This window comes from Sprattus sprattus (assembly GCF_963457725.1).
Source record: "Sprattus sprattus genome assembly, chromosome: 4".
Taxonomy (NCBI): domain Eukaryota; kingdom Metazoa; phylum Chordata; class Actinopteri; order Clupeiformes; family Clupeidae; genus Sprattus; species Sprattus sprattus.
In genome coordinates, this window is record NC_137923.1 from 46,879,362 (window position 1) to 46,898,387 (window position 19,026).

The 19,026-nt window shown below is 42.5% G+C and overlaps 1 protein-coding gene across 1 annotated transcript in view; it reads left to right on the top strand.

Moving 5' to 3' along the window:
- Positions 1–19,026, top strand: part of csmd3b (CUB and Sushi multiple domains 3b) — a gene marked incomplete at its 3' end in the record, with an annotated part of 385,413 nt that overhangs the window by 174,599 nt on the left and 191,788 nt on the right. Inside the window, exons 6-7 of the mRNA XM_080837924.1 lie at positions 3,396–3,508; positions 13,633–13,710. Coding sequence (XP_080694050.1) covers positions 3,396–3,508; positions 13,633–13,710 — 191 coding nt within the window. The remainder of the gene's footprint in view (positions 1–3,395; positions 3,509–13,632; positions 13,711–19,026) is intronic.

Genomic DNA, 19,026 nt, shown 5'->3' on the forward strand with positions numbered 1-19,026 from the left:
TGTCAGTGACAGGTGGATTCATGCAATTTTCACTTGGTGGATTTAAGTGACGGTACTCTGCATCTCTCGGCCAGATTGCTTTTATTCAGTGGAGATTACACCACACAGCCCCCCCAAAATGCATTAAGCAAGCCTTAGGAGGATTGCACACCCCCTATACAGATTGTAACATCTTGTGTGTATGTGTGTGTGCACGCATGTGTGTGTCTGTGTGTTCTTGTAATGTGCATATAAACTTGAGATTGCATTTCTGTCCCCAAGAGATTCATGTTGTCCAATCTCCATTAGGGCCTGAGAGTGGAACAGTTGGACCCGAATGTAGAAGTTTACAATGGCTAGTTATTAATGGCCACCCTGGCGCTGAAGAAAACACAACACGGCCTGCCGTCTCTACTGAGCGCACCCTTTGGCCATTGGAGAAATCGATGCAAAATCATTTTTTGTATCCGGAGGGATGCCTGCTTGAATGAAGATTCGCCATGCCTCTCATAGATCTGGGCACGCTCCATACATTACACGTCTGTGTAGACGCATACTTGTCTGGGTTCCACATTAATTATCTCGTCCTTACGGCGTGCACTAGCATTGTGGCTTTTTGTGTGAATCGCCGCCGTTTGCCAAGTGGAGGGAGGGATGCTGAACAGCAGCAATTTATTTTGCTCAATCGGTGTTTGCGTCATGCGTTATGTCGGTGGTCGGCAAATAAAGAGTGATGCTAACTATGGAATTTGCGACGTTGCTGTGACAACATGCCATTACCGCATAAGCCGTCCATCTTGCTCAAGTTTCAAAGTGCTGTCTAATGCATGTATGTGATCTATGTATGTTGCAATGGCTCTCTGAGCATGCATTTGTTTGAGGCCTGTTGTCTTATAATGGTCTATGATGAGGATCTGAATTGGTTTTTGGTCCTCAACAATACACAGTTGCTGACTGTGTTGTATAGGGTCATGTGGCCATGTCATTAAGATTTTATTTTAGCCATTGCTTTAGAGCACTGCTTTCCTTCCGACTCTTATTCCAGCTTCTCCACAGACAGAAGAGGGAATTAACATTCAGACACATCCGCCACACACCTCACGCAACGCCGGCCTCTCCCAAGGTCACTGAAATGCCGAATCAGTGGCATTTGACAGTTACACCTGTCGTTAACATTCCATAAATGTTGGCTGCCCAGAGGGAGACTGTATAGGGAGCCATTTGTGCCGTGCGCTGCCCACAGCTAGAGGAAGATTACAGAGATAGATAGGTAGAGGGAGCGGTGGCTGTGCAGGTAGAGAGAGAGAGAGAGAGAGAGAGAGAGAGAGAGAGGGAGAAACAGGAAAAGGGATGAGAGAAAGATCCGAAGTGAAGTAGAGACAGAAAGAAAGAAAGAGTAAGAAGGGGAGGGGGAAAGGAAGAAGAGAGGGAGCGAGGGACAGAGAGAGCGACAGCCAGCCCCAGCTCAAATTGAAGCATGCTGAAGGAGGCCCGGTGTCCGTTCAGCGTGATAACGGTAATGATATGGCTCAGCTCCAACCTGTGAAGGCCATTAAGCCGTGATTCATGTGACCGTGTCCTTTAATGACACATCCCGTCAGTCATCAATAAAGCTAGCCGGATACAAGGGGCTGGAGAGAAGGTGTGTGTGTGTGTGCATGTGGGAGTGCGTGTGCATGTGCATGTGCGTGTGTGTGTGTGTGAGTGTGCTTGCGTGTGCGTGTGTGAGTGTGGGCGTGTGTGTGTGTTGAGGGCAGGCAACGTGACCTCTGTGCTTGGTCTGAGCCATCACGCGTTGTCTCATGATGAACAAATCGACCAGAAACTTTGCACGCTCAAGCTCATCTTTCTGCAACTCTCCTGCTGTCCCTTCAGTGGGTGTGTGTGTTTCCGTGTCTGTGTGCGTGTGCGTGTGTGTGTGTGTGTGTGTGTGTGTGTGTGTGTGTGTGTGTGTGTGTGTGTGTGTGTGTGTGTGTGGGTGTGGGTGTGGGTGTGCCTATACTTGTGAGGACCAGCTGGCCAGTGGCTGCTCTTTCAGAGCAACCCCAGAGGTTTAATAGAAGTAGATGCAGCAGTGAGGAGAAAGGATATAGAGAAGGTATAAATATATTTTGCCTTTGTCTTTCTGTGGCCCTTTTTTCTAACACTGGGGAATGGCTGTGTGCACCAGCCCATCTGAGAAATGCTGCTTTTATTGTTGTGGGTGGTAAAACATAACAATAATAAAAATGATGTGGCACACTTTATGGGAAGAGTAATGCTGCCACTATAAGTTAGAATAAATTGCAGACAAACAACAGTAAGGAGCATTATGAGACTGATGATTTAAAGTGGCATTATGCAGTAATTGTACTACAGGATTAGGGGTAGGATAAGCAGTTTTACCTTAAAATAACAGCTAAAAAAAAATTGGACTGCTACAATGACTTTTTATATGAAGAATCGCCTCCGTGCCATTGCCATAACAGGGTCTGTAGGCATATAACTACGTTCTGTAGGTTTGCCTGAAGCCGCCCAGTTTCTACTGTATGCCGAACTAGTAGGTAGCTTATCTGCCGTCTTGCTTTGTCTTGTGTTGCACTTGCTTAATGTTTGATTGTGTTAGGACAGTTGTTGACTAACTAGTTTGTCATAGTGTCAAAGTGAGCACATTTCAAGAGGTTTCGCTAGTTTTCTCCGCTAGCATCTCATTGGCAATTAGCAATGGATCCGTTATGCTGCTTTAAACAAGGTATTCTTATTTAATGAACATTATCAAAAACATTAAAAAAAATCACAAAACAGTGTTACATAACTGAATGAATGCATTGTGTACACAAACCTTTATATATATATCGTACATATTCGTATTTATTCTATATTTACTTTTTTATAACACCTTTATATACTCATATCCGTACAGTCAGATTAAAGGCAAATATTGTCACATATAAAGTATCAGTACAACACTACCCATAAGCACTGTGAAGATCATATTTCACTGATATAAAACTGAGAAGTCCTCCTCTTTATGAAAGAACAAAGAACAATCTGTCCATTGTTACCGTTAAATCTGTCACAAAAAGAATAGATCGTTGGACATCGTGATCTTTGATGTTTCTCCACTCCATGAATAATCCCCTAAATCTACAATAACAGAAGACATTCACTGATTGCGAGCCATGTCCAGTTCTTTTGGGCTTTGAACAGCATGGAGTGTCTACCTAGAGACTCCCAGTCTCTATCAAGAGACTCTGAGTCTCTAGCCGTGCTCTTTTCTATTCTCTTCTTGCCGTTTTTTTACTGTCTTGGCTCCAAGGGGGAAGGTGACGTCTGTTGTGAGGGCTTTGAAGGGGTTAAGATATCAGTGTCTGTTTCTGCTGATGGGTTGCATGCCGTTACACGCCTAATGATTTCCCTTTCCTTGTTCTTTACAGGTTATCGGGGATGAATGTCCCGTCACCCATTGTCAGCAACAAGAACTGGCTGAGGCTACACTTTGTAACTGACAGCAACCACCGATACAAAGGCTTTAGTGGCCATTATCAAGGTAGGCATTCTATCCAGTGGACTTTGACTAGGGTTTCCAGGCCAGACGTATTGAGCCATGCTAACAGTGCACTTCAGAGAGCCCGGTGTCTGGATTAACTGGCACTGCTGTCTCGGCTATCTTAGGAAATGTTTCAAAACTGGAACCCTATATGCTTAATTTTTTATTAATTATCTTCAAAGTGTAGTGATATGTTAATTTTACACAGTCATGGATAGTTTCAGAGTTGATTAAGCTGCGTCTTTAATCATTCAACATTCTTTAATGTGTAATTATAGGGACCAACTATTCTTGCTACCTGGATCAAATGCACACAGGGAATGTTTTTTTCTCTTTCGTATTTTTTAGTGGACATAGCTTTTATTCTTTTAATGCCATATATATATATTCTCTCTCAGAAGTTATTTATTTTTTGTTAAAGCTTGCATGGGTTTCTTTGATTTGAAACTAACTTTTGTTTTTTCAGCAACAAGTCACTTTTCACCTCTTCTGAAATAGATGTCTCTTCTGTCTTCATGTTTTTCAAAGCTGCTTACATTACCAAAAAAAAGCTTTAACCTATCATTCGAAGCCATACACCCACTTGTGCCTTGCTGTGTGTGTTGTGTTTGTGGCTCTTCTAACACACATTTACCATAAACCCAAGTTCAGTCTGCATACATGATAACTGCATAACAGTTTTCTGGAGATCCTGGGTGAAATGTGAAGTTGTTTGCCTACCCTTACAAGTTCTGTTTGAGGGAATACGTTCTCCTTCGTGATGTTTCTCCTTTTTTATTTCTACATATGTTGGAGCTTTTGTATGTTTTACTATTTATAACGTGCGTTATAATGTAGTGTAATAAGCTGTATCTTTCTGAAAAGCTTCCTTCATGATAGCGATGCTCCCGTTACAGACTATTAAGAGATTGAAGACAGGGAGGCTTGGAGTTTTGGTGGGGGTTGGGGTGGCAAAGTTGCACAGAAATTCCTAGAAAGCTGCTGACCCAGCCAGCTGTGACGTTACACTCAGACTTTTGTGGATAGAAGGGAGTCTGGTAAAAAACGGACATCTGGACAGAGGCACAGACCCCCAGAATGTTCCTATTTTGGTCTTCTCTCCAGGGGGCGCTCTTGTAGGTCAGTCCTTTGCAGACGGCAGCAAGGAGAAGGGGAAAGGCTGCTGTCCATTGATCACACACTAGATGTATTTTAGTGCGTAATAGTGGAACGCTCATCCTTTTCTTTTAGCATTATTTCTTTAACAATGACTAACGGTGTTAGACTGACAGCTACTCATTTATTGATATTCATCCTGCGTATCAAGCACATCACCTTGACGATGCTAGAACCTTGCCAAACCCTTGAGATAATTTTTTCAGTGAAGAGTATGATTTCAAAGGGAAGGGAAGGGATATTCTGGATTATCTTTAAGAGTACCTCTTATAGCTATCTTCCTGTCTCTTAAGTACAAATGGTCTCATGCTCTTATAAGGTGGTGTTCAATGAAAATTAATTTGAGCTCATTTTCATGCTGCAGGTTTGCCTCAAATATGATAATGCTATTTCTTTCTCTCCCTCTCCCCATCTCTCTTCTCTGTCTCTGTCCAACATGAAGGAAGCACCCCTTAATGCATCCTCTAGTTGTTCTCTCTCTCTCTCTCTCTCTCTCTCTATTTCTCTCTCTCTTTCGGTTAGCCACTAAATCTAGCTGTATTCAGAAAATGTACTGTAGGTTAACCGATGGCAATCTGTCTTTTTCATGTTTCTTGGAAGATTGCTTGGAGGTACCACCTGGTGAGCAACAAGCTTGTCGGTATAGGGGTAGCAGCTGTACTGCGCCAGAGGACACCAAACATGCCGAAATCCAATTTACTTCTCTGATGTCCCCCCACCCCACCCCACCCCAAAAAATGATGCTATCAAATAGCCACAATAATTTTTTTCCTGTTCTTTTTTTACCCAAACTGCAGTTAGGGATGTTAACCAACTGTGGCTGCCTTGAAGCGTCATTGTGAGGAAACACTCCAAGTCCAAAATGATAATAATGATAATGTTATCATTTCACAGAGCAACCAGTTGGGTACAACATCCTGAGAAATGAGAGCAGAGCCGTACAATCACAACTTCGCCAAAGTTTGGTAGAGTTCTTCAGCTGAGATCGCCAAATCATTCACCAGCACAGTCTATCCGTCACTGAAGAGTATACCCCTTTGAACTTTAGCCTCTCTTGACATAAAACCAAATACATGGATGGAAGAGAAAAAAACACAACCACATAAGGGTTGCTGTCTCACCAACTCTCCTGGGTGTACTTGCAAGGTTTTAGAAAGGCTTTATGTTTTTTAATTATAGCCAATATTCTTTCTCCAATAAAGCCTGTCAACGCATTTAATTTATTGGTAGCGATTTCATTTATTCGTGGTGAATTCTGACGTCACATAAGATATGAAAATTCTTAACATAGGATGACCACCAGCAAAGGAGAAAAGGCAAATCCACCCTCTAAATGTGCATAATAGTACCCTTGATGTAATCCCATTTGCTTCGCCCAGACTCTAAATGACTGGCTGAGGGAGTACACACCATCAGGGTAACTAGGGTCGCACAATCATCCCCTGGAGCTCATGCCATGTTAGGCACAGCCCCGTTTTGATGGTCACTCCACAACTATGCCATTAGACCGCAGGCTATTGCAAGCGCCATGCTACATTTCCGAGTTTGCCATTGGCCATAATTCATTTGGCAAGGCTCCACTATGTTTCTGTCAAACTGGATTCCTCAAGTATTTGCTTAAATCATAATGCTGTTAGTATTCATGTGTTTTTTTCCTGTTGCAGCATAGGGCAGCGAACCCCAAGGATTACATCTCTGGACGTCTCCGTAGTATCTGCATTGCGCCACATTGGTGTTTTTGGATCAGTTCCAAGGACTCAATTTAAAATCATTCACAGCCTTTTGCAAGGTGATGGAGTGATTGCTGTCTTGCACAGGGGCCTTGTCCAAGCCTAAAAGTGTGACTGTTCAGAGCCGTACAGTTTTCCATCGGCAAGTGCCTTTCACTCCCAGACTTTAATGGCTGCTGATTGACAGTGAATGTGTCGACACTATGGTACAACTACACCAGTTATTCGTAATCTTTGTCATGAACGATGTGCCATGGCCACAGTTTCCCCTTGGGCTAGACAACAGCATACTTGTGATTTCTCCTTTCACATTAGTTCTGTTTCAGGGAAAATAAATAAACAATGTCATAAATAAATAAAGATGGAAGGCTCTTAAAATGCAGGTTATGGCCTTTATTTACAGCACCATTTACAAGTAAAAAAAATACTCCATAAACCTTTGCCTGGAGAGAAATATTTCTCAATTGAATTTTGATTTCAAACCTCCAAGGCTGCTTCTTTGAACAAGACCTTCATTGCTTTGAAGAGTGCATGTCGTGAAAAAAAAAAGTCAAATGGCACTCTTTATTAGTACATCATGAGCTGCTCTCTCTCTATCTATCTCTCTCCTTCTCTCTCTCTCTGTTTCTCTCTCTCCGCATAGCACCCCAGATTGTCCTTGGCATGCCCGCTCCATGTCTCATTCTCATCTCTGTCAGAAAGCAAAATGATTCTCTCAAATGTCATCTTCTCATATCTCAACGAATTTGCCCAGCCATGCCACGGCTCCCTTGAAGTCTTGTCAGCTTACACAATACCCGAGTGCGGATTGTTACCGACACGGGAGTCGCAATTGCAATTGTGTCAACGCCGACTGCTTTGATTCGCTGGTCAATCATGCCATTGTAGGGACCCTGCCTGTAAGTCGATGAATTTGTCTGTTCCCGTGGAGGATAATGATGGATTTGTTGATGTGCCGCGAAAGGGAGCCTTTCCATTTCTCACCCTTATTGAATGCTCAGTGACTGGATAGGAGTGTTAAGTAGGCCAATGGCATTTCCAGACGTCCTGTTTCCCTTCTCCTCTTAATAATTGGTGGGCCTGAATCTGTAGGGCTGTGGAAAGACGAGCTGAGAAGATGAGTGTCAGTATGTGCCCTTCTCCCATATAGAGGAAGGTTTATAGGGTTCATGAACAGGAAGGAAAGGAAAGTGAAGTATCTGGCCGTCGACAAGAAGCATTACTTGCAGAGTCTCACATGTCAATATTTTGAGATGCATGTTGCGTTTGCTAGTGTAGAGGTCATGTTCTCTTGACACTGAAAGACTATTGAATGTATTTGTGTCACTCTGCAGCCCAAGGCTCTTTCGTTTGGAGATATATGGGCTATTCATTACATCACTGACACAGTATTTAAACTGGGCCTTTGACACAGGATTCACTGTTGCTTCCAAGAAGTCAGATGCATAACATGCCATCATGACATCTTCACATAGGCTAAATGCATGAGGTGAGGTGCTGAAACTACCTGCAGGATGCAGTGCAACTCTGTTGCATTATGGGTAAAAAACATAGCACCATTGCATTTGGTGTGTGCAGACTATGAGACCTCTGCTGGGAGTACATGAATTGCCCATTGTATATTAGTGTATACTTGACTTAATAAATGGACTTGCCCCACGTTCGAATGTCTTCATACATGTGCGAGTCGGATAAAGTGAAGCTTTCACCTTTACCATAGTCTGTGGTCCTCTAAGAAATTTCCATTAGGCCAGTCGAACCTGAAATGAGTAAGCAATACCTGAGAATCACTGGCAGCAATTTGATTACAGAAACTAATTATGCCATAAAATCAACCATCTAATTTCCAATCACTCCTCAGGTCCAGCTTCCAATTAAGCCAGCGAGTCAAGGTTTAATTAGTATCGAAAGGCTTTCCAAACAGACTGACTTATGAGAATGCCCAGAAGTGGGAGGGATCATAATAAGTGAATGATAAGTGTTTTGCCTCTTAATAGATGCAGTAATGTACCCTTATTAACGGGCAAACTGTGTGACGTGTGTGAGACAGGACTACTTTTGGGGGGTTGAAATATGGTGAGTTTGGTTTGGAATATGTTTTATCCATATTAAGAAGATGAACAATGTCCAGTATCTTTGGTAGCTTCTGTGTCATATGAATACGTTCAAATAACTATCCTCCATAATACATGCTGTTGTGTCCATGAATAGACTGTGGACTCAAAAAAGGGATGAATAACATTCAATGGCTGCGTTGACAGTTTTGAAATGCAGTTGCATTGAACAACTCTTTTCAGCTGCATCTCTTTTTTTCTCTTTTTTATTCTGCAGAAAATAGGCAAATAATGAGGTTAAATTAAATTATTAGTATTGTTGAAATAGCACAAAATGACTGAATCTGTGGGGAAATATGTTACTTTTTTTTCAGTATTCACATCAGCGGACGTGTGCAGATCCCTCTTAGTGTAGAGTGAGAATCGACTTCAGACGTAGGCTGTTGAGTCAGAGACAGCGAGAAAGAGAGAAAGACAGAGGGAGATGAAGAAAGAGAGAGAGCGAGGCCTTAAATCTGCCCGTGCAACATCAACACTCACATCACTGCCACCATTTACGATGGCGAACCTCCACCTGCCGCCGGTCCTCCGGAGGACGGTAGTCTCTCCTCAAACTTAATGCGCTCTGGAGGCAGATGGAGTGGCGGTGGAGACGGGGGGGTTTGTGATGTTGACATCACACATCTTAGTGGCACACCCCCTGTGACCTTCAGTGATTTATGAAGTGGGCACATCAGAGCTTCCCCCGCTCAAAGGGTGCCATTCAATTATTTAAAGGTGCACACACACTTGGGGCAGAATGCTATCCTGCCATTTTCCCTGGAAAAAAAACTGTTAATGTATGTTGCAGCTAAGCTGCAGTTATTCCTAGAAATGTTTAGAAACAAGGTTTCTTATGTAGTTGCATGGTAATATTATTTAAGAAATCGAGTAAAAACTCGACTTGTATCAAAAGACGATGTGACTGACTGGGTTTGGTGTCCACCCATACAGCAAAGCATAAAATTCATATACGCATGCTCTGCAGTCCCACCTTAGGCGTTTAGAAATACATTGGAAATTGTGCTATATTCACCCCCTTAAGACCTGGTGTTTGACAGTGTAGTCTATGGAAATTCAAGGCAGAGATATAAATAGACTTGTTTAGATTCTACAGTTAAATTTAAAGTGTCTCTAGCAGTAGGGCTATAGTAGGGCCTGTGCAGTCTGTGCAGGCTGTCACAGCCAATAAGTTTGTCTCGGGGCAAAAGTAAAAGAGGTGAAATATGACTGCGTTGTCTTTTTCTGCTCCGATAACAAACGGAGCAGCACATCCACGTCTAGCTCTCGGACCAGTGAATAATCGGAGTCTTGCCTTTTCTCCTCCGATAACAAACGGGAACGGGAGGCGGGAACGTACGCTTGATTCCAAACCACTGGATAATCTCAGCCTTCTGGACAGAAGACAATTACAGTAATCTATCCCCGATATGATGGAGGTTCAGGATAAGAGGCGAGGAGACTTGTGAGCCGGAGATAAGAACACAATTTGGAGATGTGTCTGAGATCACACTGAGACGTTTCCGTGAACATAACAGAAGGTGTGAAATTAAAGTTTTGACCAAAAAGAACAAGGGCCTATTTTAGTAAGGATGTGGTATTATGTTGCTGTATCCAGCCCAAAAGAAAATAATAAAACAGAAATATTTCATCCTGTCCATTAAAAATTAATGGATCTGTGTGAAACAGCATATAAAACTCTTACTGACATCTAACAGTTAAATAAATCAGCCATTGTTTAGTTTATGGACTGAAATACAATTTCATATTGCGGTGGCCTTAATTGAGTATTTGCCCCCTGAAAATAGCAAATATGTTTCCCTTTAACAAGATAACAAATAATAATTGCCCATTTACTTTCTGCTGATTATTATAATCAACTTCTGTTGTTGAGTCGTCAGCAAGAGGACTGTTGACTGCAAGAGGACAAGCTTACTTAACATACCGTTTGGATATTAGCTGTTTTGACATACAAGAGTCTGATAGGAGTTTTAAGTGAATAGTTGGCCTCTTCAAAAGTTTTAAAGTAGACTTTGTAACTACCTAAGTCCTCTCATTTGAGGTCCTTTTTCTCATTTATATACAAAAATGTAATAAGACTATCCCATATATTCCCGTCATAGTTAAAAGAATCACCTTGCTATGGGAAAGTACGGATGCTGATGCTGTAGAAAAGTGTGGTACCACCTGTCAGTGAGAAAGAGCAAAAAGGGCTGGATAAACTCAAGTTTGCAAGGACCGCAGGCTCTATAGTAACACCACCATATTGCTAGTGCGGAAACATTCTGTATTGCCACCAGCCCTACGGCTTTGTCTGCCATTAGCTTTTATCCCAGCTTAGCCCTTAGCCTAAACTAAATAACAGCATTACAACCATAACACTGTTTTATTGGTCTCTGAATGAGAAACAGTTCCGTGCTTCAGGCAGTGTGAAAAACAGGCCATCAAGTAGCGACAATCACAGACATTGGGGCTGCACCAGTGCCTGCAGTATTGTTCTCTGTCCACAGATGTACGGCTAGTTCATAATTTTTTTAAATAAAGTAGTGGAACACCACACACATTCTTGTGCAGTCACAAGGTGTTTCCCTATAGGGTGTTTCCCTATCAATTGAGTTCTTTATGGAGCAACAGCATTTAAGGGTGCCAATTCAGAAGAAGATTGTACCATAGGATGATGAACTTCTGAAGTTCCAGAAAACTTAATCTGAGAGCCTCAACCTCTTTCTTGGTTGCATTCTGGCTTTGTCTCCCAGAAATCAAGGGGACAAATGAACACTGCATTGGCACTCGGACATAAATTGGTTCCCCTCATCCATCATTGGGACTGTGCTTGATCACTGCTTAAGTAGGCCTTAAGTAATGGTCAGTTCGTTTCCTGTTTTAATCATTAGCCTTCAATCCAAGAGTTCTAGGAGCTGTCAATCAAACGCACATGGCCCACAGCTGCAAGCAGGAGAACAAGAGCCTATCCAGATGTGAGAGCTTCGTCAAGTTTAGATCCTTTCAATTTTTTTAAACAATTTTTAGTTTGTTTTGAAATCAATTTCTCATTTGATTTGATTTTTTATTTATGGGAGGCAGGCAGGCAGTCCCCCTAAGGGGGCTGAGATTGAAGTACTGGAATGAAACACTCAGCTCTGGCTAATGGGAGTCAGCAAGGAGGTGCCATTTGTCAGTGCTGTACTTTGCGTAAGAGCACCCTTGGTATGTGGTTCACATGCGAGCACCATGTGCTAAGTAGCCTGCATGATCGTATGTTGAATTCAAAATGTTGTTAAGTATGGCCCCTTTGAAATTAATTGAATATATCAATCTTACACAACTGGCACAATATTATAATAGGGATATGAATCAATATTGTGAGATGTGTTGAGGGTAGTTCGGATTGTCGTGCTGACGAGTTTAATCAAAGCTGTGGACGTCATGCAGAACAAAGATATTGATGTATATGTAGCATGTCTACAATGCCTGGGAGATGTAAGTGGTTGCTTATGCAATTAAATATTCAGCAGTCTGTTCGGTTTTTAATTTGGTTTCCTTTTAACCTGAAATATAATTTGTGTTGTATAACACAGAACACGTGGGAGAACAGAACATACGCAGGTTTGCTACTGTCTCCATTATGTTTGACCACTCACAGCACTGAAAAGGATGGTAGCCTCGAGTTGAATATTCGTCAACATAGGGTAATTATCATTCTCTCTGTATGAATGATTTTTCGGCAAATCGATGGTATAAACATTGTAGAATACATTGTAAGGGTGGGCAAACATCTTATTTTTATTGACATCCATCTCCATGTCTCTCAATATGCACAAAATACCCATGGAAAAAAAAGAAAAAACATGTCCTATAACTATTCACCACGTCAACCATTGTGGATTTGCTGCTGATCTCATCACCACCGATTCCCCCTCCCCCTCCCCTTTCCCGCCTCTTGACTCACATTAAAATTGGTATGACGCATTCTTGTGTGAAATGGTGGTGCAATTCAGTCAAGACATGCTTGCTAGCATCACACCCAAATTAATTTATCAATCGATGGCCCGAGTTTAAATTCCTTCAGAAACAGTTGAATCAGAGAACGAGCAGACAGAGGCTAAATGGGAGTGTGTGGGCGGGGGCCTTGGGTAGGCTGAGGGCTGGGAAGTGGGTCTGTCCACCTAAAGCAAAGACAGAGCGGTGTTCCCCAGTCGCCCAGTCCTCAGCTCCAAAACCCCAGTCATTCCCACAAGCCCGATTCTCTGAAGAAGGGTGTGATCTTTTCTTGTTATGTCTACGTGAGGTGATGCTTGAAGGTTGTTATGAGGACATATGATCCTGTTTGTTTGTTTGTTTGTTTTTCACATCTTGTCATGCATCAAATTACAATGTCCCTCATCTGCTTAGCTAAAAGAAAGCAGTATCCAGCTGTAAAGAAATATTAACCCCTTTTGTTTTGGAAGTATTTGGAATGTATTATTATTTGTATGATTATTATTACTAATTCTATTATAGTGATTTTCTGCTGGACTTCTGTTCATCTGAGATTGTCTCTCTTGAAAATTGACAAAGTTGTTGCAGTGCACATGTTAAACTGGGTGTGCTGCTGTCCTGTCCCGTGCTTGTTTGGCACCGGGACAAATTTGACAAAGTTTGGCGTGGCCTGACAAATTGGTCGGTCCACCTCTAAAACTGCCCGACAGGGCCAACTCTGTCCCTAAAGAGCCCTCCGAGGCTCTGAGCCGGGGACAGAGTCGAGTCACCGTCACCAAGGTCACCATTGCCGTCCGTCCGGCTGGCTGTTGAGCACCCAATTATCTGATGGCTGGCCAATGAACAGAAGTCCCTCCTGCTTCTTCTTCAGCTTCCTCTTCCCCTTTACCCTCTTCCATCCTCCATCTAAAAGCTTCCTCCACCACACCACATGTTTCAGCTTACTTTTTCTTTCCCTTCTTTTGGCCAAGATATATGTGTTTGCAGATTATCACTGTTGTTTGTTTGTTCATGCTTTCTGCAGTTCTTTTCATGAGGCTTTTCAGGGAATGTGTCTTTCTTTCTATGCTGACTGATTATTTGGAACCTGTTTCACCTGATTTTTTGTTTTGTTTGTTTGTTTGTTTGTTTGTTTGTTTGTTTCTTCCTTTCTTTTCCCTTCGACTAGTGAAAAGGTCCGTAGATTTTAAATCTAGAGGAGTAAAATTATTCCCAGGCAAAGACAACAGCAACAAGTTTTCTATCTGTGAGTCTACCCATTTGTTACTATTTTTTATGGTAAATCTGTGACTTTTTTGCTGTGGCGTTTGTGTGTGGTCTGTGTGTGTATGTGTCGTGTTCTTGTAGTCCTGGTTCATATTTGCTATTGCTTTGTTTGGCCCCAGTAACCGCCTGATGTTGCTACTTGCATGGTCTGTCCTCTCCCTGCCCCACCATCCGTGAGCCAGCCAGCCTGCGATTCTGCACTGTGTCAGTGACCCTACCCATTATGGCACACATGCACTGTTCAAACCTCAAGGATCGAGTCACACAATGCTGTCAGTCAATGACTGGTCAACGCTGCCTTTGAACAGTGTCCGGCTGCAGAATGTCCTTAAAGCAGTCTTGTGGTCAAATGTAGATTACCACTTAGCTCTGCTATGTGTGAGGAGAAGTCTGCTGCTGAACTGCGTCAACTAAAGAAAACCAAAACACTGTCTACATTGGTCGGCCATTCTTAAATTTCAGCATACTTTACAAGAAACGTCAAACAATGATATGAAAAATAGAGCAAAAAGTGCCCTTATGCAATGTGCAGACATTAAAACATGAGTGTGGGTTAATTTAATAGAATTATATATGTTCAGCCATTGTGGGCCTATTCTGAGATTATGGTGAGCTACATACTTTCAGTACTCTGCAAAATACCTTCCAGATATATCTAACCCCTCCTAGATGAGTGGGAATGAAAATCTTAGAGCAGAACAGACATGTTTTCTGGTGGTCCACTCTTTTCAGAGTCCCAGCTGACCTTTTCTACTACGGACAACACAGAGTACACACTCTTAGAAATCAAAGTCAGTCTGTTCAGACCCCTACCCACATCAAAGCTCACTGGCACGGTCTGTTGGTGTGCTGTGTGCATTAAAGAGAGCTAAAATTAGGTATCCAAATTACAGAGGTGGATTGGCTTGAAACAATGGCTGTGATTGTTGACTGTGAAAAAGCTGGCTGGCAGAGTGGAGACATTGTGCATCCGTGCGACCACAGATTTTGTTTAGTTCTCCTCAAAAAAGAAAACTTACACAACTGAATTCAAACCTCAGGCACGTTTTCCTCCAAGTCATGCAAGGTAGAGAGTCCTTATGAAATGGAAAAGTCTATTCAGTTCCTGTAGTCTTGTAGCATTGTTTGTGAACAAGGAAGTGTTCTGCTCTTCAACTCGTGTAATTGGATGGTTCACCTATAAATGACATTTTTCATGTTACCTACTCCTGCTAATTTACCTAAACCCTGTCCCATGACACCCATGTATTAGATTTTAGCCTAACTTGATTTGACATAGCACGTAACTAATCTGTTTCTAAATCAATAATTTCAATGCAGTTTACTTTCCAGGTAATTTATTGATAACCTTAACCCTCAAAATATCCTAATTGTAAGCACATCTTATGGTGGATGTGACCATATATGAGAGGTATGTTAATAATATTAATGGATTCTTAAGTTATTTAGTACTAGGCACTCTGTTGCACGGGTTAGACAGGAATCCCTTTTTGGAGAGGAGGTCTACTCCTATTCTGTGGAAGTGAGTGAAGACCAGTTCTTTCTAGTCACCGTCATTATGTCGAATGACTCATTTTGTGCTCTTCTGACAAGCACACTTGAGTGAGTACTGGCACCAGTTGCCATTTTCACAGGAACTGCCCCAGCCTCACACACACATGGTCAGTATTTCACAGCTATGAATAAGCTCATATGGGCCCACCAAAATGTTCACATTAAGACATTTTTTTTAATAATAGTATCTCATCCACATATGTATAGTATGCTTAGATTGTCTGCATTCTATCCTCTTCCTCTTGTTGGGTGAAGCAATTATCTGCTTCAAGAGATAGTAATTGGAAATAAATACATTTGATCATAGTACAGCACTGAGGTGCCTGATGAAATGTTTATGTTTCTTAAGAGAACACAATCAATGTGTGAATAAAATAGTAGTAAAAATATTTTGGATTATCCCGTTTGTGAATGATATGTTTATATTTAGTAAAAATCCTTGTGTCACCATCATCACCGTTGTTTTCCTCCACATAATTAAGAGAGAAGTTAAACAACAGCTCATTAATCCATTGTTGTAATGACTTAGACAAATAATAAATGCATTGAAACTGGTTGGTGTGTAGTCTAGAGTCTAGACTAATTACAGTGAAGTAAAGTGTATGGCCATTGGCATTGGACTTGTCTGTTTTGTTGTTGGAAGGACTTGACTTCATGAAAGCAAACATCACAGTCCCTTTGGAACTGTGACAGGTGACAGGTCTTAAACAATCAGAGACCAGAAGTACTTCCTGTTATCACAGATTGTCTTCTTACCACCCATTGTCTACCGACAGGCACGTCTGCATCAGAACTAGCATGGGCATTGGATCCTAGTTTGTGGTGTGGGTGTGGGGCTTCAGAGCAGGGTCCGTTCAATATCACACAGAGGGAATGTGTTTGTCCCTGTGGCTTTCACAATGCATGTGTGAGGGGCCAATACAGAGAGCGTCTGCATGAGCAGAACACAGCAGCGATGACAGACCCAAGACCAGTTACTCTGCATTTGAAGCTTGTGTGCATGTTTCCGCATGTTCAGTATGCATCTGCATTTGGTCTGTATGTTTTTGTTCATTATTATTGATATCATTATTATTATTATATTATTGTTATTCTTTCTCTCTTTCCTTTCTTTCTCTGCTCTCTCTCTCATGATATTCCTTTCTTTCTGCCCAGCTGTGTGTTTGTATTTAACAAATGCATGGTGAGATGCATCGTTGCACAGGAGTTGAGAGACACTGTCTAACGAAACGAAGCAGAAGTTAATTACCATAGACCAAAACAAATGCGCTCACTGAGATGCGCTCACTGAACGTCAGCTAATTGAAGCCTATATTGACTCTCAGAATGACTGGTTCAAGCTCGTCGCCTGAATATAGTTCCATCAAAAGCGTGTGTGTATACTTGCCCTTCTGATATGGAGGTCACTGAGCAGAGCCTCCACTATCTTTCCATATTACTTCAGTGGTGCAACAAGGGTTTGTGTTTATCCCTGCGTAGAAATAGGCCACGCTTAGCTTTTGTTATCCCAAACATGAATTAATCACTGAGTTGCGATTTATCCAGGGTGTATGTGTGTTTGATTCACACACAACAAAGTCACTCACAACAGAGATTGTGGGTGAAACAAAGGTGTGTGTGTGTGTGTGTGTTTATACAGGCACACTTGTGAGTGAGTGAGTAAAAAACTGTCTGCGTGTGTCTACTGTGTGCCTCCAGGCTGGTTGGGTGTGAGTGTGTGCATGTAGGTTTCTGTGTGTGTGTATGTGTATGTGTGTGTGTGTGTCTGTGAGTGTGTGTGTGTGTGTGTGTATTTGTGTGTGTGTGTGTCGTGTGTATTTGTGTGTATTTGTGTGTTTGTGGTAAATAGCAGGTGTTACTGCTTGCTGTGAGTTGACTGTCTGACAGGCTTAAGTCTAGAGGTGTAACAGGTGATAGAGACTGGCGGACTGTCACTGTCTGCCTCTGAGTGCAGCCTGAGAAAAACACCCCCCAGTCACTCACACACACACACACACACACACACACACACACACACACTCAAACACAAATAAAAAATACCATACAGACAACCTCCTTTCTTTCTTGAAAGATCCACCCCACTCTCTTTTACTTTCCACTCTTTCTGTCTCTTTTTATTTGTCTCTCCACCCATCCCTCCCTCTTCTTGTCTCTCTCTCTCTCTCTCTCTCTATGTACCTCTCTTAACCAGCCTCTCACTCCCTCCTTCTCCCTTTGCTTCCCTCTCTCCTGCCCCAGCACTTCCACCCGTCCTCCCAACGGGTTTCACACTCCGCTAGTCTCCACCATGTGGAAATAAACGGCAACTTTCCTAAACATTTCAGACAAATTGTCCTCGTGCACAGTGGGGGAAAGAGCTGATGAGGTGTGCTCAAGTGACCCACATTCTCATACCGCCAGGCAGGGCCATTTGTAGATGAGCCCATCCCCATCCCCATCCCCATCCCCATCCCCATCCCCATCCCCATCCCCATCCCCATCCCCATCCCCATCCCCATCCCCATCCTCAGCCTCACCCTCAGCCTCAAACTCCCCCTTTTCCCCCCCTCCACCATATACTTCCAACTTCCCTCCGTCTGCTGACGGATGGTGGAATGGGACAGACAACATGACACCGCAAACTACATTATATATGGCCATCTGATAGATTAAAAAAAACACCTTTCACAGACTGATTTCTGTTGTCTAGACATCTGCCGCCATTTCAAAATATATATATTTGTTAAGCAGTTTTTCCCGCTTTCCCGCTTTCCCCCTTTTGTCATCATGGCTGACTCGTGTAGAGATGATGGCTCCCCTGCTTCCCAGTGCCGTGCGGAATCTCACGGTTTCTCTGGCTTCACTGGTTTTGACGGAGTTGGAGTAGGAGTCAGCTTGGTCAGAGCTCCCTCTCCCTCCCTACCATTGATACACTGGCAGCTGGTAACTGTTGTTTCTTAGCAACTGCTGTTCAGGAGACAAAAAAAAAAACAAGCAAAAAACAACAATAGCTATATTCGATTTTGTTTTCTCTGCATAGCAGCGCATTGCTGATGTGTTTTTTAACAAGAATTTGCACTTAACTGTGTACACTGTGGATGTTTGATTAAGAGAACAAGATTACCATGATAGGCCTTTCTGGCCACCGATTATCTTCTGTGCCACGCTGAAGTAGATTACAAACTGAGGAGAAGAATTTTGTGAAAATCCCTCAGCAACTCTTGTGTTTCATAGTCCAAATTGACTTGGAGAGAGAAACAATATGTTGGATTATCCTTTGTCTTCATCCTGTTTTTTAAGTGTTTGTGTGTGTGTGAGTCTGTGTGTATGTGTTTGGCGAATGCATCTTTAGCTGGATGAATGTACTTGTTCATAATCGCAACAAAAATAAACTTTCCATAGCATTTTTATTTAGCAAACAGCAACCTTTAAAAAAAAAAAAGAAGAAAAATCCTTTCCCTCCTCCATCCTCCCTCGAAGAACACCCACCCCAGCTCTCCTTTCTGGGCCTAAAAGAAACTCAAGATCTCTCTCTCTCTCTCTCTCTCTCTCTCTCTCTCTCTCTCTCTCTCTCTCTCTCTCCTGAGCCTTGCCGCTTTGATATAGAAACAGTCCCTTTCATGGGTTTGTTGCCAGTCTGATTTGGGTGCCTTGGCTGCTGCCTCTGCTGCCTCTACCACTGCCGCTCCTGTCTTCCTAGGGGAGTATTTTTGGATGGCGCGGTGCTTTTGTGAGTCTCCGGCTGTCCTGCAGCAGTGTAAGC